The sequence below is a fragment of the Poecilia formosa genome, unplaced genomic scaffold (assembly GCF_000485575.1).
Source record: "Poecilia formosa unplaced genomic scaffold, Poecilia_formosa-5.1.2 Scaffold64, whole genome shotgun sequence".
Lineage (NCBI taxonomy): Eukaryota > Metazoa > Chordata > Actinopteri > Cyprinodontiformes > Poeciliidae > Poecilia > Poecilia formosa.
Window position 1 is genome coordinate 1,392,766 of NW_006800003.1, and position 26,235 is coordinate 1,419,000.

The 26,235-nt window shown below is 40.7% G+C and overlaps 1 protein-coding gene across 1 annotated transcript in view; it reads right to left on the reverse strand.

The window, feature by feature from the left end:
* Window positions 1-26,235, reverse strand: part of slco5a1 (solute carrier organic anion transporter family member 5A1) — a 37,116-nt gene that overhangs the window by 2,769 nt on the left and 8,112 nt on the right. Inside the window, exons 3-9 of the mRNA XM_007554573.2 lie at window positions 12,964-13,096; window positions 12,620-12,837; window positions 7,492-7,656; window positions 4,482-4,680; window positions 1,368-1,527; window positions 971-1,212; window positions 832-896 (exon numbers count right to left, since the gene is read on the reverse strand). Of these exons, the coding sequence (XP_007554635.1) occupies window positions 832-896; window positions 971-1,212; window positions 1,368-1,527; window positions 4,482-4,680; window positions 7,492-7,656; window positions 12,620-12,837; window positions 12,964-13,096 (1,182 nt within the window). The remainder of the gene's footprint in view (window positions 1-831; window positions 897-970; window positions 1,213-1,367; window positions 1,528-4,481; window positions 4,681-7,491; window positions 7,657-12,619; window positions 12,838-12,963; window positions 13,097-26,235) is intronic.

Sequence of the window (26,235 nt, forward strand, 5' to 3'; positions counted from 1 at the left end):
CTGTATGCTTCAACCTCATGAAATGTTACAGAAAACCTTTAAAAAGGGCTATGGCAGTACGGGTGGGGGCCAAAAACGGATTTTGTTCAACTTTTTTTTTTTATATATATATACTCAAAGGTTGGATTTCTCTAAAGGTTTCTGTGAATTGATGTTGTTGTAATTAGTCACACCGCTTTAATATTTGGTTAAGTAACTGACTGGCACAGTAGGTCGATGAAAACATAAAGTCAACTACTAAAGGTTTAGTGCCAGAATACATTACTGTTAACTACATTAATAAGTTAATTATTAATAAAATATCTTGAAAGGCTTAGGAAAAAAAAAAAAAAACTTGACAGCCACAGATTATGACTTTCAAAAGTTCAATTTCCAAAATTATATTCCGTTCCTGCAGGTATGCAGTGTATGATCAAAGAAATCAACCCCCCCGCCCCCTCCGGTCACCAGTGTTCATATCGTGCACAAGTTTATGAGACATGGCGTAGCAGCTTTCCGTTCGCATGGCGATACAAAGCTGATCAGAGACATGCTGCAGCAGAACTCCCTCACCCCGAGGGCTTGTCTACATCTAACAGCACAAAGGGTCACAGAGGTTTGGTACGGAGCTGCATTCCTGCTCTCCAACACTGCAGGCTGTCAAGCTGGCTATAGAATAAAATTATGCTGCATAATGATTTTTATTACCTCCTGCACAGAAGCTCAGTGGGTCGTTTTCAGCCTAATTATTTTAATCATTTTCCCTAAACGATGCATGTAGAGTGCACTAATGCAAAGCACTTTACATTTTTTCTTAAAGTTAATGTATAACAGGAAGCATTGTGTACAAACCGAGAGTCCGGAGCAAAACAAACTGCATCCCGAGAGCAAAAGGCCTTTCCTGTTCATCAACAGACCTGCAGGGAAAACAGGAGGCAGACGTGAAGACAGGAGGACGACCAGACGACAGTCGCCAGAGACGGCATCTCACCTGAGCGTCACGATGATGGCCGAGGGCTGGGCGCACGCCGTGATGAGGGTGACGATGAAGAGGAAGATGAGGAACGGGATGAGCGTGTTGCAGGTGCGGTCGCACTTCCCCGACAAGGCGTACCCGTTCTCGTTCAGGTACGTCTTGACGATGACCAGCTGGAGCTGGTTGACCTGGCCGCCGGAGGACGGAGTGATGACCTGGCGGCTCTGAACGCAGCCGCAGTCCGTGTAGTTCCTGGTCTGTGGTCAGAAAACGGGATCCAGACTTTTGAAATGAGGACTAAAATGTGTAGGGTTAACAGTACTGAATGGTGCAGAACAAACGTCGCTTTTTATTAGACATTATGTAAAGTCACTGGAGTCCAAAAAGGAACGTAAAGATGGGAAGGCCTCACCCCAGTGCTGTCATTGCCCACGGTGCTGCATCCAGCCAAGCAGGGGTTGAAGTAGGTGATGCCGTCAGAGCCGCAGACCGGAGCGTACTCGTGGATCCTGCAGCCACAGTTTACATTGCAGCTGCCTGTCAGGTTCCTGTGGGTCATGGTCAGTGTCGGACTGAAAAGAGGCAAACGAGAACGATGACAAATCAAGGCTGGTGGGGAGAAAACATGGCTGGCACATGCTTAGATACAGGCTCGTATGTAAGCAAATTTAGCATTTTATTGTCCCATTTTCCGGTTGAGATGTACTTCCTCATTGAGGACGGTCAGTGAGAACCAAAACCCTGAAGATAATTGGGCGACTACTTCTTTAACCTACACTAAGCTCAAAAGGGAGGAGCTGACAACAACACTCTTCAGCGTGGATGCTGAAGAGAGTGAGAGAGAATAAGATTTTCAACAGAGAACAGGAAGGCTGGACGTACTTTAGCCAAGGCGCTGTGTCAAATCCTTTTGATTCCATCATTGAGCATGCGGGATTAGCAAATAATCCATGTCCCCCCCTTTCCAAGCTCGTTACATGGTTGAAGAGCGGAGGGGAGGGGCGGAGGATGCGACACGTATTGTCCAGCTCGCTGGGCAGTGTGGGAACAGTTTCTCTAAAGCTGGAACGTTGGTTTAGTCAAAACCAGACGCAGAGAGGCGAGGATTGGGTTTTCTCTGGTAAGCTTCCTACTGAGCAATGCGGAACAGGCCAGGACGCATCCTAAAAACACAACCACTGACGGGAAACAATGAATCAAAAAAACTGAAATCACAAACATTTCTAAACTCATCACATAAAATATCAATACTTCTGGCCTTTTATATTATGCCAACAGAGATATTCACAATATTATAATCATTAACAGCAAATCTGAGAAAGGTGCTTTGCTACAAAAACAATTGCACGATCTTTTGTCAATTCTCAAAGGAACAGAGAAACATGCACATATCTCATAATTCATTTAAGTATACAAACAGTAAAAACAAAATCTAATTATGTAGAATCTGCCTAAATATTAACTAATAAAGTGAGACACCGAGATAAGTATTTAACAAAAGCATAAAAAATGGTTACAAATTAATTGTGACTATAATAAAATGTAACTAATCAAAAAAGCAACTCTTAAAATCACTAAAAGTAAAAAAAACTCTCTTAATTAACTGTAACACATTCCTTGAATCAACTAAACAAATGAGCAAAAATATAAAAGTATATATATGAAAAATATCACCTAAGCAAAAGAAAAGGTAAACATTTCATAGCCGGAAAACACAAAAGCAATAAAGTGAAAAAGTAACAAAAAAATAATTATATTACTGTAATAATTCACAAATGTACATTTAGAGCTGAGAGACCAGTTCCTTGGATTAACATAATACAGTATTGTGAAGAACATCTCTCAAAAAAAAAGAAAATAATTGTAAAAAAAAAAAAAAAATCACATGTAACAACCTATTAGTTGAGCAAAAGTAATTATCTACAAACTGCTTAAACTAATCAAGTAAAAAAGTACTGTGGTAACAAAATCTGATCCAGATAATATGCAAGGAAATTAAAAGCACTTGTTAGAAAGTTTTTACACACACACACAACAGGAAACCACGAGAGCGGCTGTCTTTATCAGTGAAGAGAGAAAACGCTTCATCGCGCGGGAACAGGTCTACCTGCACCAAAGCTCTCGTAAACAGAGATTTAGTCTGCTGCAGTTTTTAATAAAGTGTAATTCAAATACATAATCATGTCCCCAGCGCCGTGAACACTATGCAGCTCAGTGAAAACAACCACTTAAGACCGTTATGTAACCTTACATGCCTGCTGGCCCTGTCGTTTCTCATCACCCTGTTGGTGAAGCAGAGTCAAGTCTGGACTAGGAAAGTTTGCTGAAATATTCCTCCCATCTGTGCTGCTCACGACTACTGACCAGCGCTGTGAATAATGAGGCATTCTGACAGCTCTGTGGGCCCTCCGTAAACATGAGCTCCGCACAAGAAACGGCAACCTTATTAACTTATCAGTTATGGGATTTGAACAGACGCAAAGGTTATTAAAGTCTCTTTGAATAACTTGCTTTTAATAGGGGGAGAATTTCGCAGAGGCCTGGCTGACTTAGCCATGCTTCTGTAACAAATTGCTACTCGTGCAGACTGGCGGGCAGCATTCTTTCTCAAAAACCTCCTTTAAATATTTCAGAAATCAAATGTTTAGAAACCAAAAGAACGTACATTATTCACTCAGACATGCAAAGGTAATGCAAGATCTCTGCATGCTTTATCTTACCACAAGCTCCATATATCTCTTAACTTGCCCCTTGCTTAGTATGATTAGACTAATATGGGAAGTGACTGATAAAGGTCCAAAAAATGAATTTTAATATGGTTAAAATCAGACGAGAGTACACCTGTATTTACAGTAGAAATGTAACGTTATTTCAAGGTCGGCGGGTGAAAGGTGCCCCCCCCCTCCCGTGTTTCCGTTGGCTACGGGGTCTGGCACGTCGCGTGGCTGCCCATAAGCTCCGCCGCCGACGGCGCTTTCAGAAATAGAGGTGGCAAAGTGATTCATCGGGACAAGAGAGCAGATGCAAGTGTTGCTAATTATTCCTTCACGCTGCAACACAATGCCATAACGCATGAGGATGATGGAACGGTGGCAGCAACACAAGCCCACACCGGCTTCTGATTCATCTTTGGATGCGTCGCTCCGATAACGGGATCCACTCTGTTTATTTCGCACAGTATCCAAAGCTGTGAACCCTGATTGCGCTGCAGCAAGTGCACCTTTACTGCATGTTTAGGTGTGAACATGCAGCGCACTGCTAAAGCCTTGATACTCCCTCAAACTTTTCCCAAGGTGTCTGTCTATTTTTCAGGCAGAAATATCAAACTTTACCAGTTCTTTGTTCTTCATCTTCACTTTTAAATACAAAATACAAAACTTCATGGCAGTTTTTTTTTTTTTTAAACAAGGAGGTACACAAAATATAAAAAAAAAAGCTGAAAGGGCTACGAATGCTTTTTTTTTTTTTTTTTTTGCAAGGCACTGCAGATGGTTACCAGTTTTAGGAACCATGAATGTTTCCTCACCCGGTTGTGTAGGGGATGTTGATGCCTCCTAGATTGATGCTCTCGCAGCCGACGATGAAAAGCGTCGAAAAGCAGAGCAGCGACACTCCGCTGCAGATCATGGCCAGCTTTGCCGACTCCCTCGCGCCGAGCTTCAGCTTCTTGATGATGTAGCCACCGAGGACGATGCCCACGCCGGCGCTGGGCACGATGATCAAACCTGCCAGACGACAGAGAGCGGACATAACCTGTGAGATGGTGGGAAGGGTTGCAGAGACCAACCCCGGACGTGTTAGCGCCGGAATGATTACTGTGAAGCACGGCCACATAAGTGCTCGTTATGAACAACGCTTTAATTAGGACGCACTCCTGGGAATACAACGTGAGCTTTTCAAGCCCGTCTATGTAAAAAAAAAAAAAAAAAAAAACAACAGTGGTGTTTTGCTGCTGAATGTGTGCTGGATTCAGAAATGTCAGCCTCTATTAAGCTATGAATAAATGACCAGAAGCAGCATTACTGGAACACTGCAGGCCGTCGGTGAGCCATTTCGGGCCGTGACACGTGCGTCAAGTCCGCTCGAGCCAGTAACACTGACGGCATGAGAAAACAAAATACTACTAGGGAGATGTAGGGAGCATTAAGTGTCATCATGCAGAATTTCCAGGCAGCTCTGAAGTGAGACCGAAAGGCTTTCACAGCGGGGTGACAAAGACTGGGTAAGTAAGAAGAGGAGGAGGAGGAGGAGGAGGAGGAGGGCGGCTCTCAGAGAGAATATCAACAGTCATTATAAAAGTACAAAGAAATGTCATCTGCTTCCTCCTTGTATCAGTGTGTGCTAGGACAAGAGACAAAGACGGAGCACGCTCAGTGACAGCCAGCCAACAGATTACAGTGGCTTATCATCATTTAAGTGCATGTTTCTGTGCTAAAACCATCTGTTTTCTGCAAGATTATACATTCACACTCTAAAGCCCACACACACACGCACGCACGCACGCGCGCGCACACAAGCTGTGTTATGTGGCATTACATGCTGCATGTGCAACTTAACTATCGTATCTGGATTAAAAGATTGGCTGACATTAAAGGGACAGAACCTTTTTTTGTGTGCACATGTGTGCAAGAGATTGCATTACAGATGTACAGCAGCTGAGGTGAAAATGTTCTGTAAGTTACAGATCTACTTATTGTAGCTACAGACCTGCGAAAAACACTTCCCATGATTTAACATTAGAGGCAAAAACTGTTTTCCACAAGGCCAGGTTGGTTGAATGAGAACAGCATTTGAAAACTCATTTTGTGCCTCCTCAGCTTGTCTTTGTCTGTTATCAAAATCAGTTTGATGTTCTGAAACAAATCTGTGTCACAAGAAGATCTGAAAGAAAATATATACATACTTAACAAGGAGGTAATTTATTGAACTCAATTGTATTTAGTTTTGATGGATTTGGTGTTGGATTGTATTTTTCAATTTTGCCCGATGTCCCATTTTTCAGATTTATAAGATCCCGTTCCTATATCTTCCAAGTCAGAGCACAGATCCCTTTCTTTTTACGGCAAAAAGCAGGGCTGAGAGGCTACGACAAGAAAATATTTGTTTTCTGACCTCATCTTTGAATCCCGCATCACCCAACAAGATATAACTGCAAGACTTATAGAGAAGACTCATTCAGCTGTCATGTTAGAGGCTGATGTAATATCTGTTTGGTTAAACAGATATTACAATACATTTTTTAATGTATATACAATGCAATACATTTTTTAATGCAATACATTTTTTTTTTTTAAATTAAGTAACTTTCCCACTGCTTACTTGTTCTTTCCTCACAAATCGTCTCAAAGTTATCTAACTGGGTAAATGTATTAAGCATTGTTTTCTATACACATGTTTAAGCGATTTATTTCTACTATGGTTGCATTGAATTCAATATTGAAATAGCAAAAGACTGCTGGAATGCAATGTTTGGTTGGTTGATTTAATTAATTTTGACTCCTGTAACCATAACAATCTGGAGGATGATTTGTGACAAAATGGCTCCAACATAGCATAACAACACAACAACATTTTCTGCTTTTCGGTTCATAAACAATAAAACATATTAAGCCCTGATTTATCTGATAATATTTGACATTCAGCTCTCAAAATGTCAGACGTAAATTTGAATACACTACTACACTAACATTGATTCAGATTTGACAAAATGACATCAAATCCAAACCTTGCTAACTATATGAGAAATCATCTTGTGAAACTTGCTCTTGTTTTTAGCTCATATTTTGCTGGCTACTTTAATTGAGTCAAAATTCTTAATTGTTAGTATTGTTGCTGTGTTTGTAATATTTTTGGTTTGTTTTATCAAAACAGGTCTCTCTTGTAAATTAGATCTTGGATCTCAATGAGACAGCCGGTATAAATCAAGGTCAAATAACAATAATTTAAAAGAAAAAAAAGCATTAAAAACTAATCTCCATCGTCAGAGAGTCTTTACACCTGGGACTCAACGGAAGCACAGCACTCCCGTCAGCAGAAGTGCCCTCTTCTGTCTCCTCATCTCCAACCATCATCACATTCGAGCAGCTTGGCAGCGTTTGGGTAGCCATGGCAACAGCACCACCCAACTGCCCTTACCCTGTGTATCCTGGCAACAGTCAGATGGAATGAGGTATCGTGTGTATTTCTCCTGTGTGTGTGTTAAAGAAGCCGTATGTCAACCAGCATACACTGTTTGTGTGCCTGGATACACACAGACAAAGTAACTAACTGTTTCTGCTTTTAAGCTATAATTACATCTCCAGTCGCTGCCTACTGTAATAATCCTGCTACCAGATAAGTAGCATGTTGGCAATGCCAGCTCAGCTGGGGGATTACACCAGTTTCTATTCTTCTCCACACCACATGCTGTACACAAACTGAAAGCAGAGCGTGGAGTGTGGTCTTGACTTTTTGATATAATCTAATAAAATTTCACAGTAAAAAACAAAAAAAAAAACAACAAAAAAAAAAACAACTGAAATGGAAAGCTAGCATACCTGTGTAGATACTGGCTTTGGAGGCGGGAATGCCAAACTGTGACTCGATAAATTTGGGAATGAAGGTGATGAAGGCCGTGACGATGGCACACTCAGCGGTGTAGGACAGGCTGACGAACAGAAACGTCATGTTGCTGAGGATCCTCAAAGCGGCTTTGGGGAGGTCTGGGGGGGTGATATGCAAGAAAGACTCCATCGTTAGTGTCAGACTGCAATTAAGCCCATTCAGCAAGTTTTCCCCCCCAAACCGTTAAAAACAACTTGATAAGCAAAATGGCTGGAAAGGTTACAGATATGGGTAAAAAAAAATCTAAGTTTACAACTTAAGCAACACTTATACAATCAAAACTTACTGAAATAACAGGGAAGTATTAACACATAAAAGTGTTTGAAACAACTTGTGCTTTTTCTCTCATTCAAAAGATGCATTCAGCCATGTCCCATTAAATTAGATGAGCACCTTGTTTCATGGATGACTACAGAAGGATAAGCAGGACTTGAACACATAAATTCCCAATGATTTAGGTGTAAAAAAAAACAACTTAGTTCCGCATTTTTATGTGTCTGCGAAACAGAAGTTGTCATCAGACATCTACCACACTTTCAGAAAAAGATGAGTTTAGCGGATTGATAAATTTTGACTTTGTTCCCCAAAATAAAAAGCTTCATTCAAGGACAGAGCTACCCTGTAAGGACACAAGCAAATATTCAGTGCCATGCAAATGTAGTCATAACCTTAATTTTTTGTCACAGTCTATTACAATGAGAAATCATGAGGTAGACCGAACAAAGCAGCATAAAGAGGCAAAGTAGAAAGGCATTGTTTCATTGTTTTCAGCATTTTTAACATCTTTTACACTTACAAACATAAAAAGTGCAGCAACTGAGTCATGGTTCTCACATAAATGGCACCCTGGGGAAGTCCCTCTGTCTGCCAACATCCAACCAATTAAAATCCAAGAAATTATCCGACACTTTGGGGCAGGATAAACTGCAGTCCAGTTCTGCAGAAAGCACATGAACATAATCTCCCTGCATCAGGAACAATCTGGGGATGCCTACTCAAAACATCAGGCTGCCATCTCTCACCTGACTTACCTTATTCATGTGCAAATATAACTTAGATTGCATCGTCCAGGGTGCTTCTACAGCTTCCTTTCCATAGAGTAGCTGGTCATAACAAAAACATCTAGGCATTCGTCACAAATTATAGAACTTTACCTTTGTGTTTGAATTTCAGAATAAAACCATTTTCAAAGTTTGTCTTTTTTTTAATTATTATTATCTTATCCTGCAAACAAAAGACCCAACAATCCCCACTGGCAGGGGTAATAATTTAATCAATAATGTGCAACAGGATTTTAGGAGAGACTGGATTATCCGGTTATGTAAAACACGCAGGTCTGTGTAGCTCATTAGTGCCGCTGCTCCTGCAAAAGCCTTTATCAAAGAGTTTGGTCCACATTCTGCTGATTACTCATTTTATCAGCAGCCAAACTGTGAAAATCACGGCTGAAAGACATCAAGTAGCGTGTGAGCATACCTTGCAGCATATCAGACTATCAAGCAAAAAATTATTATTCTTTTACATTTACTTCAAGCATTTGCTGGTAATCAACAGATTATTTTTCTCGTCCCTCTGGCTGATACGTAAACTTAAATCATGATCCATTGATACAGATTAATTTTAATTAATAGTTCAGTCCACACAGGTACTTAAATTTAAAATAATATTTAACATTTCTTGTTAAACAGCAATCGATTTTTGGGCGCGCTTTCTAGAAAAATACATTTTCTTAGTTTCTGCAAATGCCAGCCGAACCTTACTGTGTCCTTACTTTGTAAATTTGTAAGGACACAGTCATGTACATTTATTAGTCAATCGACTAGAAGCCTTCTGGTTTTGTCAGAATAAAGATTTTAAACCGTAGAGGTGGGGGAGGGGGGCACAACTTGAAGATTAAGTCATGAACCGGTCACATTAAAAGCAACAAAGCCAGCTAGGAATAAAAAAAAGTCACAAAATGAGAGGCGGATTAAGTGTCTTTCATTAAAGATTATTAGGAAAGCTGACCAGTTGAACAGCATGACAAGACGCCTTGATTTGGGATTTAACCGGCCCAGCTCTAATTCAGCAGGACTCATGGTGGGTGGGGGGAGAATATTAGAAGCATGCGTCCGTGATCCCAGATCAAAGGTAAGAATAAAATAGTGATGCTAATTATTTCATTCCTGGGAGCCAGGACGTAATCCTGTCTGGAGTCGGGGACAGATGGCCTCGTCCTGCCGGGGTCCACAGCAGCTGTTCCTCAATCAGACAGATCACTTGCTTGCATTAGATCAGCAAATCGCTTTTTTGTTGACTTTTGTTTGATTGCTCACTCACTCTGTGAGCTTTTCTATCTGAATCGGTGGTTTCTAATTCAACTCTAGGCAGCCGTTACTGCATATCACCACTATGACAAACAGTCAACCTTTCTTGCGAACGCTCTTTTTACCCTGCTGCTAAACGCCACATTGTGATACTTATTACAAACAGCCTCCTGCTGCCTTTCAATCATGCCTTGAGTAATAAAAAACAGCTTTAGGCTGATTTGATCTCACCGGCTTTTAATTGTTTGTGATTTTCAATATTTTCACTAATCTTCCTACTGTTTTTTAATGCCTTTGTGTTTTCCATTTACATTTTGAGAAGTTTATTATACACTGCTTAAATAATCATTTTAAAGAATAAGACATAGCTGCAAAACTCATTTAGAAATTTAGATTAAAAAAAATTGCAATTATCAGCGTCACCAAAGTGCTGACTTACATTAGTTGTGTGGTAGAGGAGCTGGAGGATAAAATCCAATTTTGATGCATGGAGACTATGTCATGGATGATACTGACTATACTAAAAGGCGGCGATCTTAATTTTAATTTATGGCCTTGCTCAAGTGTAACACCAAAACAATTTATTCTGAACACACGAGGTCACGCGATGGGACACACACACACACACACACACACACACAGCCCTGTTGGCACCAAACGGAAATTATATTCAGGTTATGCAAAACTAAAAGTAGTATCTCCAAACAGGAGAAACATCGGGAGCCATATTGCACGGCTCCACTAAGAGGCGGGAATGAAACAGCTGATCTTTATAGCAACTGTAAAAAGGAAGACCATTGAGATACATTCTCCCTAACGAAGAAAAGCTAATTACAATGTTCATAGCAATTTTTGCCATTAAAAATGAAAAGCCATTAAAAGATCGTTGAGTTGCTGAGGGTTAGGGTTAGACTCTGCAACAACGCAAACAGAGGGCGACAGGAACCCAGAGATTCCTGCTATTTTTATGAAGACAAGTCATTCTTATTAATGATTTATTGTTATTTATTTTCTGTCTCTTATCTGACTTGGTGTTTGTTTCTTATTGACTACGCTTTATTTTATAACCTTGCGCAGCACTTTGGTCCCGTTGGGTGTGTAAAGTGCTCTGTGAATAAAAGGTTGATTGATTGATTTATTGAAGCCCAACAACTTTGCTTATTAGACCGTAAACATGTGACAGTTAGTTTAGCCTCCAGATGAACTCCTGTTCCTTTGAAACATTCAGCAACAAATATCAATTTGATCTTGAAGATGAATTTTCGTATGGAAGCAAGTCACACAGCAAATAGCGGAGTGGAGCAACATACCAGCTGAAAACTGTGTATGTGCATTCCTGAACAAATTCGTAACATAACTAATCACGTAGTGAAATGTAAATATGATACACTGTGTCAGTAGACATTTTTGCAATGCCTCCCAACCTTCTAGGGGAAAATTGCTTTCTCATAACAATGGATCAAGGTCTGGAACATTCCATGATCAAAATGTTGTCCCTCTGATGTGCATTATGGAAAAACACTGAGTGTTGGCATTTTGTTTTCAGCGTTTGCTTGTGATGTGAAGGGCGAAGAAAAAAAAAAGGGGGGGGAGGGGGTGCAGCATACCTTTCACATAAAAATGCTGAATTTGTGCAACAGACAAACAAGCACACCTCGACAGAAGGACACGTACTGTATCAAAATACATTCGGGATCTACGCCGCGAAGCGCCTGAGTCTGCGAAACTGGCCCCAGTTTGCACAGCAGTCCCGAACATCCTGCTGAGACAAATAAAACCGCAGCTGAGGGAGCAGCGATCCGGCAGGCCTGCAGCTCGCTCCCGGCCTGCGCTGGATGCATCACCGAGACAAAGCGCTGTTTTGACTGCCCCAGCTGTGCACATAAGCATTAATTTGAGAGTGAGCAACCATGCTAAGTACATGTTTGAGTTTGCACAGAATCTGAGTGAGTGATGGCAAACACCAGCGGTTGTGTTTCAGCTGAGCTACACCAAAGCCTATGCGGTGCAGAGTGCGATGTCCCCTGGGAGCTCATTTAAAAGCGAAACAGAACAAGAGCAAAAAAAAAAAAAAAAGAGAGAGACAGGAGGGAATCTGGGAAACACTACAGCAGGACGAAGCGTATCCGGGGAATACCGGGTGTTTCCTGGCTCAGCGAGGACATTAAAAATTTCTACAACGTTTCCAACAAAATCCAATGTTTACCACCGCTGCACATCCATCAATACAATATTTACAGGAGATCTCAATAAAGCTTCCATTATTGGATCAGATGTCTAAGTCTCAACATTGATTGGATTAAAGCCTGTTCGCTCATCAACATCTCACAGTTCATTTTGCGGCACTTTGAAGTCAAAACTATTAAATGCTTCAATGTATTTCATTGGGATTTTATGTGATGGAACAGTGTGATGTATAATTGGGAGGTGGAAGGAAAATGATGAATGGTTTTGTTGTTTTCTTATAAAAAATAAAAAAAATCAAAGATACGGCATGCATCTCTATTCCTCCCCTCTGGATATTTTTTTTTTCTTAGAATCACCTTCAGCTACAATTTCAGTACTGAGTTCTCTTTCTACCAGCTTTTGAGGCCAACATTTTCATTAATTGTTCTCCGGGAAAAGAAAAATCAAGCCCAGTCAGACTGGACATGTGCAGCCTAAAGCCTGACTTATTGTTGTTGTTTTTTTAGCTAAACTCTGCAAGATTCTTCTAACACTCAAAAGCCTCAAGGTGAAATCCTCCCTCCCTCACCTTTGATGTCTTTTCCAAATCCCATAGAGGAGGACACATTTTGGTCTTTACTACTAGACTTTTCCTTCTTCACATCATCGTCGCTGGACACGTCACCCAACGAACTCATCTTTTTCTTCTTCTTTCTCTTATGGCGTGGAGGCAGCTTTTTGGGGAAGGCAAACATGGGGAAAATGACCAGAAGCATGGCAATGGAACAGAGGAGGAAGCCACTCCACCTTAAAAAAAAAAGACAAAAAAACAATAAGATGCTTTCAAAAGGGTGAAATATTTTCCATTGCAGTGTGTGTACATCCTGTCAATATTGAGGTGGAAACAGCATAGAGGAGTAAGTGCATGTTTACCAGTTGCCAACGAAGCGCGGGTCATTCTGGTCAATGTTCACCACAGTTTTGGGGTCGACGTAGAAGCCGATTAGGACGCCACCCAGCAGGTAGCCGGCAGCAGGTCCCAGGGCTCCCATAACATACATGATGGCTAAAAGAGACGCATATGAAACCAGTTAGGAACAACCATAAAACCAGGACTCATCAGTAAACGAGACACAACCATCTCCTGGTTGTGCTAACACTGTAATCTTAAGTGTGGATGTTTTAACAAGGTTATACAGCCTAAATGTTACTCAATTTCACTATAAGTGGGATAAGCAGCTGCTTTGAATGAAAGCAAAAAAAAACAAAGAAAAAAACAAACGGTAACTGAGATTTTTCCTGTAATATTTTGTAAGAAAAAGAAAGTTGACACGCCATTTGCACCCCAAGCAAGATTTCTGCTCATTTGTATGTCCGCAGTGTTAATGTTAACAAAAGATGGTCGTAAACCACAGCTGGCTAATCAATTTGAATCCATTATCTGCTTGTTTAATTTTATGAAGTCTGCACAACAATTATTTGCTTTTCAAAATATACAAAACCAAGATTATTGCTCCTTGAAAACAACAATCCCGGTTCTTCCCACCAAACGCAGATGGACAATTTTCAATGTTATCATCAGGACACATTTATATTGAGACAAGCATGAAATGCATTAATAATCGAGCCACAGTTGAACTGAAATAGTATTTCTTTAAGATTCTAATAAGTTAGTGCTGAACATCATAGCTTCTTTGTATAATGATCTCTGTGTGTGAGACTATGGGTATTTTTGTTTAAAACTATCATTTGAGTATATTTGAAAGCAGATTTGATTAAAGTACTGTATAATAAATTCTTCAAAATATTAAAAGAAAGCCCAAAAAAGAAAAAAAAGAAGATTATTAAAACAACTGAAAGCACCACGAGGGTTTGGATTTTCCTGCCATTGCAATTGAATCCTGATCTTAAAATTTTCAGTGTATTCATAAAACTATTGATTTATTTTTATAAAGTCAGAGATTTAAACAAAGATGAGAACAGAATCTTTGCTGCCACAATTAAGACAGCTGCAAATTTTCCTCATTGATGCTTTAACAACCCTCTGTTCCATGTGTCTGTTTAAGTCGAACCTCTGGAGAGTTGTTCATTAACTCTGATTTATCATCCTCCTTTTTCTGAGCACCTGTTCTGGGAGTGAAGGGAACGCTCCATCACCTCCAGAGGTCATTTTCCACAGCTTGTGTGTGCGACAACTGACCCGGAGGCTTGAGAGATCTCATGTCAACCTGGAGCGGCATACCTGCAGAAACCGCAGCGCAATTATGGAGTGAAACATTAACCCTCTGGGGGTCTTGGACCCTCAGCAAGGTGAGCCAAATGCTTTGTCATGTGCCAAAGTGAGAGGGAAAACTCATTAAATTTAGATAACCTTAGTTGGGCAGGTGGAAAAATCTCCTGCGGACATCCAGCGGGGAAGGAAGGAGGGGTGGGGGGACATCAAAGTTGTATTCCAGTGGGAATCTGAAGGCAAACCTTCTATAATTACACCAAGAACATGGCAGGACGTAGGGAATGCATGCAGCTGAGGGGAATGGATTAGCACTTTTTGATTACGGTTTGTGTGCACATATGCTGTTAAATACTTCAGTCTCACCCACACACAAAACACAGTAGATATATCTTCCACTTCAGAAAATAGCTGCAAAACCGCAGGCTTCTGCCACTTGCCTCCCACAGTCACACGTGCAACCTCAACAAAATGCTGCTGCTCTTGTGTAAAAAGGTTCGTTTCTAAGATGGAGGCATCAAAACTCCAAACGGCATGCTTCGGCACGTGTCCGGCTGTCAGTGGTTGTGTCCAAACCAGCACTTAAATGTCTAATCTCTCCTGAGACAAAAAAGAACACATCCTCTCAGACGGATTGCATAAGGAGTGCAGGCGTACACACATGCATCCTCTCCTTTTCCAACAAGTAAGTTTGCTGAAGCTTGAAATAGAAACTCTCCGCTGCCATCCGAATGCTTCTACCGTCATATCTTTAACCCAACACAGGTTACTAGCCTCTCTTCTTCTGTAGGTTGTCACCATCCAAAAGCAGAATGCATTCTCCTATCTTGCAGAAAGGGCTTAAACAAAGCACAAATCCTTATCAGGTCTAATGAAATCACTTCCCCATGTCGGTAGAAAACAGACATGGGTCTAAACATCAGAACCCAACAATGGGTTCAAATGCAAGATGTGTGCAAATGATGCAATTTATAACATTAAATATTTCCTTTGACTGAAGTCTTTTCTTCAAGTCTCTAACAAAACAACAACAAAAAAGCAGATTCCCCATCCCTCTCTCTTTTCTTTCCCCACTTATCTCGTATCTTTTTCAACTCTTTTCATGGTGCCGTTTCTCATATCCTGCCGCCTGGAGACTCAATTCACTGCAGCAGTGAAAGCCCCTCACACAGTAACAGGATATTACCTCCCAGAGACAATAAACAATAAATTAAAGCTGCCAAGGACAACAATAGGTCGGCTCTTATCACCTCCATCTTTGAAATTAGAAATGAGCTCCACAAAACTTAAACGGGTGAATCAAGCTTTGGCGCTTTGTTAAAAATTAAACCTCATTAAAGAGCGGACATATAAAAGATGACTGAACTTTAGTGCTTAATTTAAATGTGATGGTAGATGAGAGTAAATGTAATTTTAACTGAATTAAATGGTTTGACTTCTAAGATGAGTATTAAAATTAGATTGAGACAGTATGATAAAGGCACTAAATTATCAAAGTTTTGCAACATTTTATTTATGCAAAAATATCTGCTAGATTAAGTAGTAGTTTTCATGTACTCATTGCACATAATGTTAATATTGTCAGAGCTCTCCGTTATGGTAGTTAGCCTGTATTTGGCTTCTTAGCAGACATGCTGCTCATAGCTAACTAAATACAAGTGCCGCCTTTTTGGCATGCAGCAGAAATTGAAGAAACATTTGAAATGCAATTTCAAAGAGGTTTTAAAACCCATTTTCAGCTTCTTTTGTAAACTTGAAATGCTTAATTAGTGAATGCACCATACACAACCTGCAACCTGCAAGAGGTAGATCAACATTCTTTGCCAATGTCAGCTTTTCCTGCAGGCAATATGGCTCTCTGCCAAGGGCAGCAAAGCCGAGGTGATGTCAGAGCTGCTGAACTTTCTATTACTTTTAACATGTTTAGACACTAAGTAGGTAGTGCTCCATATTTTGCATACAGTGTAAGAAGTAAAAATATTTCAGCAGACTGCATCAAAGTCCGTAGTAGTGGATTTGACACCAAGTTGATATCAGGCTCAATGGTTATTTGACCTTAATTCAAATTCAAATAACATTTTCTGAGGAATCTGGATTGCATTTAGCCATCTTTAGATGAAAATCTAAAAGACTTAGAAAGGTCAAACTTTAACTGAGCTTAGATTCTTGTTATGCTTTAAAACATATTTATTTAAGGAAAATGCGAGTCAGCTAATTCTTCTCCGTAGCTAGTTTATTAAAACAATAGGGACTGATCAGAAACAGGTCACTTAAGGGCTCGATTTCAGCACATTTCACAGTGAGAGCATGTTCTTTACAATGATGTGTCAACAAAACCAGAAGAATTAGTTCATGTGATGACAATTTATTCCTGTCCCGATATGATAATTACTGACACGTTATGATTGTCCGGACACTGTTCTGGACAATCGGTTTCTCATGCTTTCTGGTACATGTGCCTTAAGTGTGTGAGTAGATAAGGAGGCAAGAGTGTGTGTCATCAGCTGAATGTGCTTCCCCTTGAACCTTCTTGCTGAATTGATCAAAAACTGAGTCACAGCAGATTCCCCACACACTCTTGTCCCATAAAAACTGGCACTCATGAAAAGTATTCATACCCCTCTTACATGCATCTGATCGCAGCCAAATTATTCTCTATTACTCTTTTGAGCTTTCATCCTCTCGTGACATGAGCTGAATTTGTCAGTCTTTTGAAAATGTCAGTCAAGGTAGGAATCTGAATTCTTAAGGGCAATGATTCCCGATCCCGGCCCTCAAGAAACCCCACCCTGCATGTTTTAGATGGGTTTCTGTTCCAGCACACCTGATTCAAATGTTCGTATGACCTCCTCTACAGCCATCAAGTGATGCAGAAGTTAATCACCCATTCATTTAAGTTCAGTTGAGTGAAAGAAAGGAGACACTTAATCCATGCAGGGCAGGGGTACTTGAGTACCAGGGTTGGAAACCAATGCTATGCGGAAAGCATAGGTCGAAATTAACAGTTATTAATACCAACCGATATGATAATTGTGTTAACTTTTGATATAAGATGTATTTTGAAAAGTGAAGACCAAATAATTGTCCTTCTTTTATTTACACTCAGGGAAGTAATGTCTCTATCTATAATTATCATTATTGACTGCACATACCAGTGTGTGGATGGTTGTTTGCATGTCCAGGGTTTTGCTTTGCCTCTACCCCAGTCACAACTGGACATGGACACCAATTGGAAAACATTGGGATGTGATGGCAGGAAATATTTGCCACTTAATTTTCTGTTTTTGATTTTTGCAATCAATTGACCAACATTTTTGATGTGCATTGGTCATTTTGAAGATGTTAATCAAAATTTTATGTTTGTTACTCATTTCTCAATTGACCGGTATGGTGTATTTTAATTACTTTTTACTTTTGTGTCTTTAGGATGGTAAAGCATTTTGAACTCCCTTATTTCTGAAGTGTGCTATACAAATAAACTCAACTGATTGAATTCAGCTCTGGATGGGGCTAAAGCAGCAACCTGTGCAGCTGTTCTTGCACTAAACCAGACTGAATTTCAAACTAAATAAAACAAAGTGACAGATTGAGATGAACGTTTTTACAGCAGAGGCCAGCCCTTAGATATACGTCCTTTGTTAAAAAGCCATAAAACAACTTCCTTTCTGCACATTCTGGCCTGAGTCAGACACACCAGGTGCATCAGCGCTGTCGGTTGCCAAGCAGAGGTTAAGCACAACGTATGGTCCTTTGGTTGCCCTCCAAACTCCCTCCCGCCAGAGATGGCAATATTTTATGCCCTTCGGCACGATTGCATAACTCCATCTTGCCGTTCCATCCATCATGTTAACAACGTTCTGCCCCACTGGAGGACAAAAGGGGGGTCATAAACTGTGCCTTAAGCCTTGCTCTGTCCTGCCCGCTTGGCACCGAGGGGGAATAGTTTGGGGATCATTGGGGTTGGGTTTGGAGAGCTGCGTTCGGGCCTGAAGGGGTGGCCAGCTACAGAGCCATCGGATTGAGGAATATGCTGGCACAGCAGCAGCACGCGCTCCGTCGCACACAAAAATCTGACACACATGGCTGTGGGAGGGGAGACGTCACAGGGCAGCAGGGGGTGCATGCCAATGAAAAAACCCATGGCGCTCACAGTCCTGCTTACAATTACACAAAAGACCTTTTGAAGGACAAAACGTTAAAGACTTTTTATGGATCTTTCATTCAAAGAGCACTATATCATTACTGTGGGCGATATGGGAAAGTTATTCCTGCTCTGTGCATTAGCGATCTATTCAAATGTGAAGGAAGTCATTTTAGTGTTAGTAAGAAGTAGAAGAGAATATTTTCAGATCAAAATACACACGAAGGCTGAACATATAATCTCTGATATAATCTTCACACATACAATAGGGAAGGGTGTGCGACAACGTTCAGGATGAAAGAGGAACATGATTGCAGGGTGTTGCAGTGAATCGCTCAGCCCAATTTCCAGTGCGATGATTAATATACCAGTGCGAGGCTGGAGAAGATAACGACATTTAAGACAAGATGCCACGAAGCGAGAAAAGCTAAAGAAATGAGAAACTGATGTGATGAAACAAACATCTGAGCACAGAAACAAGAGGCAGAGCTGCAGTCTGTAGTGACTGATCCTGCTGTGTAACTGAGTGATAAAGCTTGCTCAGCAGCATCCCTCTTATATCTAACCTTCAGGGACCAGCGCTGCTCTGTTGTCTCTGCCTTGCCTCCTCCGCACTCTGAAAGAGCTCTGCTTCGACGAGCAGCACTGACTCACTCTGAGCTTGTCTGAATGAATGACAGCAACAGCAGGAGAGGAAAAAAAAAAGAGAAAAGGACACACTGAAAGAATCGGCGTAGCAGTCTTTGCAGGAGAAGAGCTACTGAAGCTTTGCTACTGATATTCTGACTGGGTTTTGTAGTTATCAATATGCCCATCAGATCCATGAATTTAAAGCTGCATTACAGTGAAAAATTCACCCTCATTCCCCCCAACCTCCAAACATTTGGGTGGCTTCTTCTCACCAATCAACATAGAATTGATAAAGAAAGCAGCAAGTACAAAGATTATGTGACCTTGTAAAAAAAAAATTGCGCTATTTTGAGATGAAACAGCACAAAGGAGCACAAAATTGAGGGGAAGTAGTAAAATAATACACGGGTCAGTCACAGGTTGGATAAAAAGTGCCAGGAAAGCAAATTTTTAAGTCTTGCCACAGATACTCTGTTGGATTTGGTCAAGTTAAGTCTATTAGTATAACTCATTTCAGCAATAAGGCAGTTCAACGTCCTCTACACAATAAAACATAAGTTTACTGATAAGGTGACTTCTAAAGACAGGTTGTTGGATGGGACTTTATTTCGTGGTATCGAAGTAAAAAGGGCTTAGCATTAATGCTTATATTTGAAAGACCTGTGCTGATTGAAAACTTAGCAGTTTGCTTCCACCTCACAATTAATCAGGTTTTATTAAAACTTGTAGATGAAATGTAAGAAAGTGAGAAAAAAGCTCAAAGATAAAATACTCTTGTAGGCACTGTATGGTAAATGTGCTTGGTTCATTATTTATTTTTAACATCTCTTCTGTTGTTAGCCTTCAATATGTGCAGCGGAGGCTTGATACTGGCTCTGTAATTTGTTTCCTGCCTTTGGTTGCAGACTCTGTTTTAATGAATTATGCGCCACTCCACCTCCTTATTACCCCACAAAGCCTAGTCAGCCTTTAAGCAAACCTTGGGAATGGAAGGTAGACAGCAATGCAGCGACCTCAGACTTATCTTCAGGGAATTACAGAGAAGCTGTTTAATTTCTAAAAGAAGAGGCAATAACGTCGTCTCCAAAGAATAACACAAGAGCCATGACACTATCATGTACAGTATGCAGCATTATTCATTCTCCTTTGGGGATGTTAATCCATTTTCACATCAGATCTGTGACGGGCACAAACCCCGAATAAGCTGTTCTGCTTTATGCAACAACATCAGCTGAATGAAAAGTGGCAGCACAAACTTTAGGACTCTGATTTGCTGCACTGGAGAATTCAGCCCAATGCCAGAGGCTCTTTGCAGAGCATGGCCACAGGTGACAGCTGTATGATAGATGACCCATGCGGCTACTGGTGTTGGAAAGAGAGCAAGAGTCCTCACTGTATCCCTGTGTTCTGGGCATAGCTGCAGTCGTGTGTCCTCCCTTCACCTCACCATGCACATGAGGCAAGACAAAAAAGAAAGACTACGAAAAGGGGGAATGACAGCATTGTCATGACAAATTGCTGACATGGCAGTGTCTTCTTACAAGTCCTAACCTTATTCTTTAACTCAGAGGGCATGCATGGGGACTGTGGCCTCTCGCACGCTAACAGCAAAGGTACGGCAGCAAAAAAACATTAATCTGGTTCAGAATACTCTTCGATACACGGCAGCAAACATGTCTTCAAACAAATTTGCTGCGCTGACGGTCCTCTTCACATACAAATTCTTATGACCAGAAATGTAAATTTACCTTTACACTCATTATCCGAGGGATAATGGGGAAAACGGTCTATGCACATGGGGGAAAGTGAACTATATGGAAGTTGTGAGACGGAATAAAGTATAACAGGCGTACAAAATAGAGGCCAGAGAAAAACTAAAGATCCAGCAGGTTACAGCGGCTCTGCAGATGAGTGAGAAAACAATGAGAAGGAAGAATAAACTCAGCTTCTATCAAGTCAAGCAATACAACTCAACACCAGGCTTATTAAATTAAACTGACTTGGATATTAAGTTACAAACAACTGTTGTCGCTGAGCATGACTGCTCTTTTATGACCGCAGCATACCCATATCCTAATGGCTACTTCTAGCAGGAGAATGCGTCATGAAGCTTACATCATCTCCAACTGGTTACATCAAGTTCGCTTGATGTAACCAGTTCACTATGGAGCCAAATGGCCTCCACAGTGAACAGATCCCAACCCATCTGACCTCCTTTTGAACGTGGCGGAACAGGCCATGAGGATTTTGTAGAAAATGACTGATGGTAGCACGTCAACGACGTCACTTATGATCAAGGGCTCTAAGGAATGCATCCAACACAGTTGCATTAAATCTGTGCAACAGAGGAACAATGCATTTCTGAAGGAAAAAGAGGCTACAACACAGTACTAGAAATGCACTAAGACGCAGGATGTGATGAAGGTTTTAGTGGATAATGCAGAGGAAAACCCCGTCGTCCTGTTAGAACAGATGGGTACAGACCCAGACCATTGCTCAATCGGGCCTTGTTAGCACTGCTTGAACATCAAAGAGGCTTTCAGATCAAACATCCTGGCATCCCTGAGTGACTTTCTAGTCCTTTACCTTGAGGCTTTACAGTATAAACCTCTGAGTCAAAGCATAGTCAATCATAAGAACTTGATCAGCATCTGAAAAGTTGCCTTCCACCCCCCAACATTTCCTACAACCCACTTCTAAAACTAAAATAACCACTTCAGTGACTTCAAATGGTTTTGGATTAACATTTATTTACTGTGTGGAACCAAATGCTCTCACTGCATAACAGATCAAATCTTTGTCACAGCGCATAAAACCATCCAAACAGTACACTGCATTCATTTTTCATGCAGACTGAGATACTCTCCATGCAGGGGTTCCCCTCACACACTTTGCTAAATCAAATATTTAGGGGGAAAAAAAAAAGAAGTGAACGAAGGGGTTTTCTCTATATTTAGCTTCTCCCCAGTTGCTTTCAACAGCCTGAGGTAACAGTCAGCCAGTGAAGCAGCACCAACACCACAAGCAATGCCCTTTTCCTTCTTCACTGGTTTCAGATCCAAGAGAATATGCTGTGCATGGCAAATAACTGTTAAAACCAGCAAATCAGCTGCTCCACAAAGAAAAAAGGAGTAGTCTGGAAGTGCACTCCTGAGGGACCCGTTCCACCTACACTTTTCCTTTAGTGTGCATTAGAAAGGTCATATATCAAAAACTTAATCAACATTTTTTTTTTTTCAGATTCTATTGCTGTTGTAAGCCTTCTGGAGCTGCACTGACAGCAGAAGACGGCAAATCTGCTGCTGTCAGAAATCTGATCAGACAGAATTTATTTAAGGAGCCAAAGGCTTGTGAGACCACGAACAAAGGAAAATTCTCCAAAATCAACCAGAAACATGGAGATGAAGAGAAACCCAGTTTGTGTAACGGTGCGTATCAGGTCAGAGCTTAGCTGTTCCCTCTCCTGTTCTCCATGGATACATGTGACAGGGCCACCAAGTATCGGAGTGTCAGATGGGTAAACCCCCACAAGCAAACTCAGCTCATAAATGACAAAATCGGGATATTGGACCGACTTTTAGAACGGGAGTTTGCAACTCTGTCAGTGCTACGGTCCTGCAACTTTTGGATGCATCCTCACTCCGTCACACCTGAATCAAATGATCAGGCCTTTGCCAAACTTGCTGATGTGGCAGTGAATTCATTCAGCCTTTTGCAGACCCCTGCTTTAGAACAAGACGCTTTGCTTTACTGTTGTTAACTGATGAGCACCAACTTGTTTAAGTACCCACTAGCCTTGTTAAAGTAAAGTTGTACTCTTTTAAAAACAAACTGGGCAAACACAATGCATGCAGAAGATAGTACGCTCAATTAACCAGGTAATATCAACTTGTCTTACCAATGTAGCCCAAAAAAATGTTTTTTGGGGCAAAATGCATATTTGCTTGAAAAGAAAGCCTCACATTTTGTAAGTTTTAAAATCTGTATTTTTGCTTCAGTCCATGTTTTTATACCCGACGTCAGTCTTTTAGCAGCAGTAGTACTAAACATTGCTCTTCTGCTCTGAATTAAAGCCAATTACATCACGTTGGATTTATCTATAAATATTATTAGACTACATTTAGGAGTATCTTTCTTGTCACGGCAACGCATTGTCATCATTCTTCTCAGAAAATACATTTCCAGTCACATACACTATATTTCAACAAATTGTGGTTTCTGGATGTGCAGACCAGCTGATGCCTATTAAATAATGACAGATTATTATGATCCTTGATCAAAAACAAAATAACTGAGTGGCCTCCAACCATTAAATAATATTTGTAGTTGTGTGTATGTATATATATATATTTTTTTTAATTTATTTATTTATTTATTTTTTTTACAGCATACCACGTACAAAACGTGGCCAGTATGAAACATTTCATGGCAGACGGCTCATTTTCTTACACCAAAAGGTCATGTAGGAAATGAGCAAAGGGGCACAGGACCACCAGTGCCAAACAAAGCCATGACAGAGCTGAAAATTCTGTTGCATACAAATATCTGGCTCGTGTACTTTCAGTTTTATGATGCACACAGTATTTTCTTTTTTTTTAGTCTCTGCAGCTACTGAGTTTTTTGAAGTATAAACAGTTGAGACGGTTACACTTTTAATTACTACCCTCAACCTTGGAGGCCTGTTGTAAGCAAACACATGAAAAGGTGAAAATTATTTGCAATGTTCGAGTAGTCTCTACAACTGTACTTTTTTTTTTCAGCTTTTCTTTTCCCTGAAAGAAAAACGAATTCTCCACATTTCTATGTGCTTCAATACCGGAGCGCCTTTCAACGGCAGAGCATTGAAGAAATGTTTTTCTTCCCTTGTGCCTCTTCTGCTTCAAATTGCTTCACGTCCCAACAGCTCTCAGAAGCCTTTCACTCACTGCCACATTTAGTAAACCCCTTTATTTAATTTGACTAATCCATCATCTTTAGTGGGTTTCCATGTAATCCAACTTTCTCTTCAACAAACACGATCTCTGTGCTAAACTAAATGCTTCTGGTTCAAATATGTGCTTGAGCCTTCTTTTTGCCGTGAAAAAGATTATATATGTGCGTAAGTAAAGCACAGACCAAGGCTTAGACGCAGAAACTGAGCTGTACTTTCCACCAGTCACATTCTTAAAGAGCTGTCAAGTCAAAAAGCCATTCCAGCTGAAGAATAGTGGGGTTAAAGATAGGGTAAGTTTTTTAAAAATAGCCTTTTTTAAGAGAACTGACCTCTACATTGTGGAGGAAAAGTTTCTGATTATAACAGAAGTATGTTTGATGATGGCTTTGGATTTAATTTTGTTTTCCCCCCCCTTTTACCAAAAGGTGCCCACTAAACAAGTTCTGCACTGATATCCAGAGAGTTGGTTTCTATTCTTTGGGGTTTTCTGTGCATATTTAATGTTCCAGCATTGGAGAGGGTGGAGAAGAAGCGTTCCGCTGATGAGTGGCCATGAATAAGGCATTTGGGCCAGGGGTAGAGCCACATTATTGTCGGGGGAGGGGGGGTCTGCGAGTGTGAATCCATTCGAGCAGCTTGGGTTTTAGTTTGCCACAAGCTTGCACCTGCAGCTTTTCAGACTCTCTCAATGCCAGACATGGCACAGCAATATGGTTCTTGGTGCTGAAGCTGTGTCCTTTCAGCTTCAGCCAGGAATGTACCATCCAGTTTTACTCCACCAAGACTGCCTGTACTGCTTAAGAGGGAAAATGACCCAGAAACAGCGCCGAGCTCACACCTGGTAAAGTTCAAATTAAATGGTTTTAAACAGGCGTTAGGTTTTGTACTTGGGATATTTATTACTCTAAGAGCATAGATAAGCTTTTGTTTTAAGACACCATCATAAAAAATAAAATGTTCCAACACAGAGGCTTTTTTAGGAGACTGAGCAGTGGGGGGGGACATCTTGTTTTTGCAAAATGGCAAAACAATGTGTAGCATTATACATTTCAACTGATTTGCTTTTTGAGAACAGAAACTCATGCAGTTACCATTTTATTAGTTTATATCTAAAAGTTGAACTTCACGACATGTTTTTGTATTACAATATAATATTGGCCAAACATCAAACATGAATAGGAGTGTTGGACAGCATCTTTCCCAAGAAGACACAAGCTGGGAATTGAGACTAAACCGTCCCAAAGACATTACATAACCTACTGTCACACTACATCCCATTAAATGCAAAAACCTTGCTTTTGCCATCGCAATATCTTTAAATAAGCCAAACAGAAAAAGGTTGACGTACACGGTGCTTCGCAGCTTGGGTATGTCATACACATGGAGGCACAACTCTTCCTGTCAAATGAATGAATGAAACTACAGTTCACGTCTCGCATCTCATCTGCCATGTCTATGCAGGCACAGATGTTCAAACAATGTGGCACAGTTGCAGGAAAACCAGAAGTATATCAAGAAACATTGAGCACAAGCCAAGAACAACGCACACACTTTAAAACCTAACCAAACCCAAAGAGCAGGTGCACCTCTGCATCGCAGGAACAAGAAACCCAGCTGTTCCTCCTTTTTCCTCCCCCTCTCATTCACGCCCACTGGTTTACAGTAACTCTATACATGTATAAATGCTAAGAACAAAAGTGCAGTATGCATAATTATTTAAAACAGTCAATTAATGCACCATTAATTTTCTTAATTGTGGATACTTCACAAAAATCAAAGTTAAAATCTGACTAAATATCAAAGGTTGCATAATTCAGAATAAGATTGAAGCTTGGTGAGCAGCACAGAGCCAACTCTCATCCCCATCTCTGCACATTTAAGGCTACATTTCCATTTTGAATCACAATGCATAATTTCCTTCCAACTTTGATGCATGTGAATGTGTGCAAGGGCAAAACAATGTTCCCCCCACCCCCGGGTTAGGTCAGCAATGCTTACAGCCATCCATCTCAGTCAAAGAGAGGCCCGTCATGTTCAGGAAGTTCAGTGCAGAGTGCAATGTCCTGGAAGCAAGGCATAAAAACTCAGGGACAGATGAGGTTAACATCTATGTGGTACGATGATTACAAATTACACCAAATGAGTCACCAAAATGTTAAGATTTACATAAAATTCTTGAACGTCTCTCTTTCCGGCAGTTTTCCACAGGTCATCAGAGCAGCGCAGAGGTCAAGGAGAACAATAGCCAGACTGCTCCTCAGCAGGCTTAAT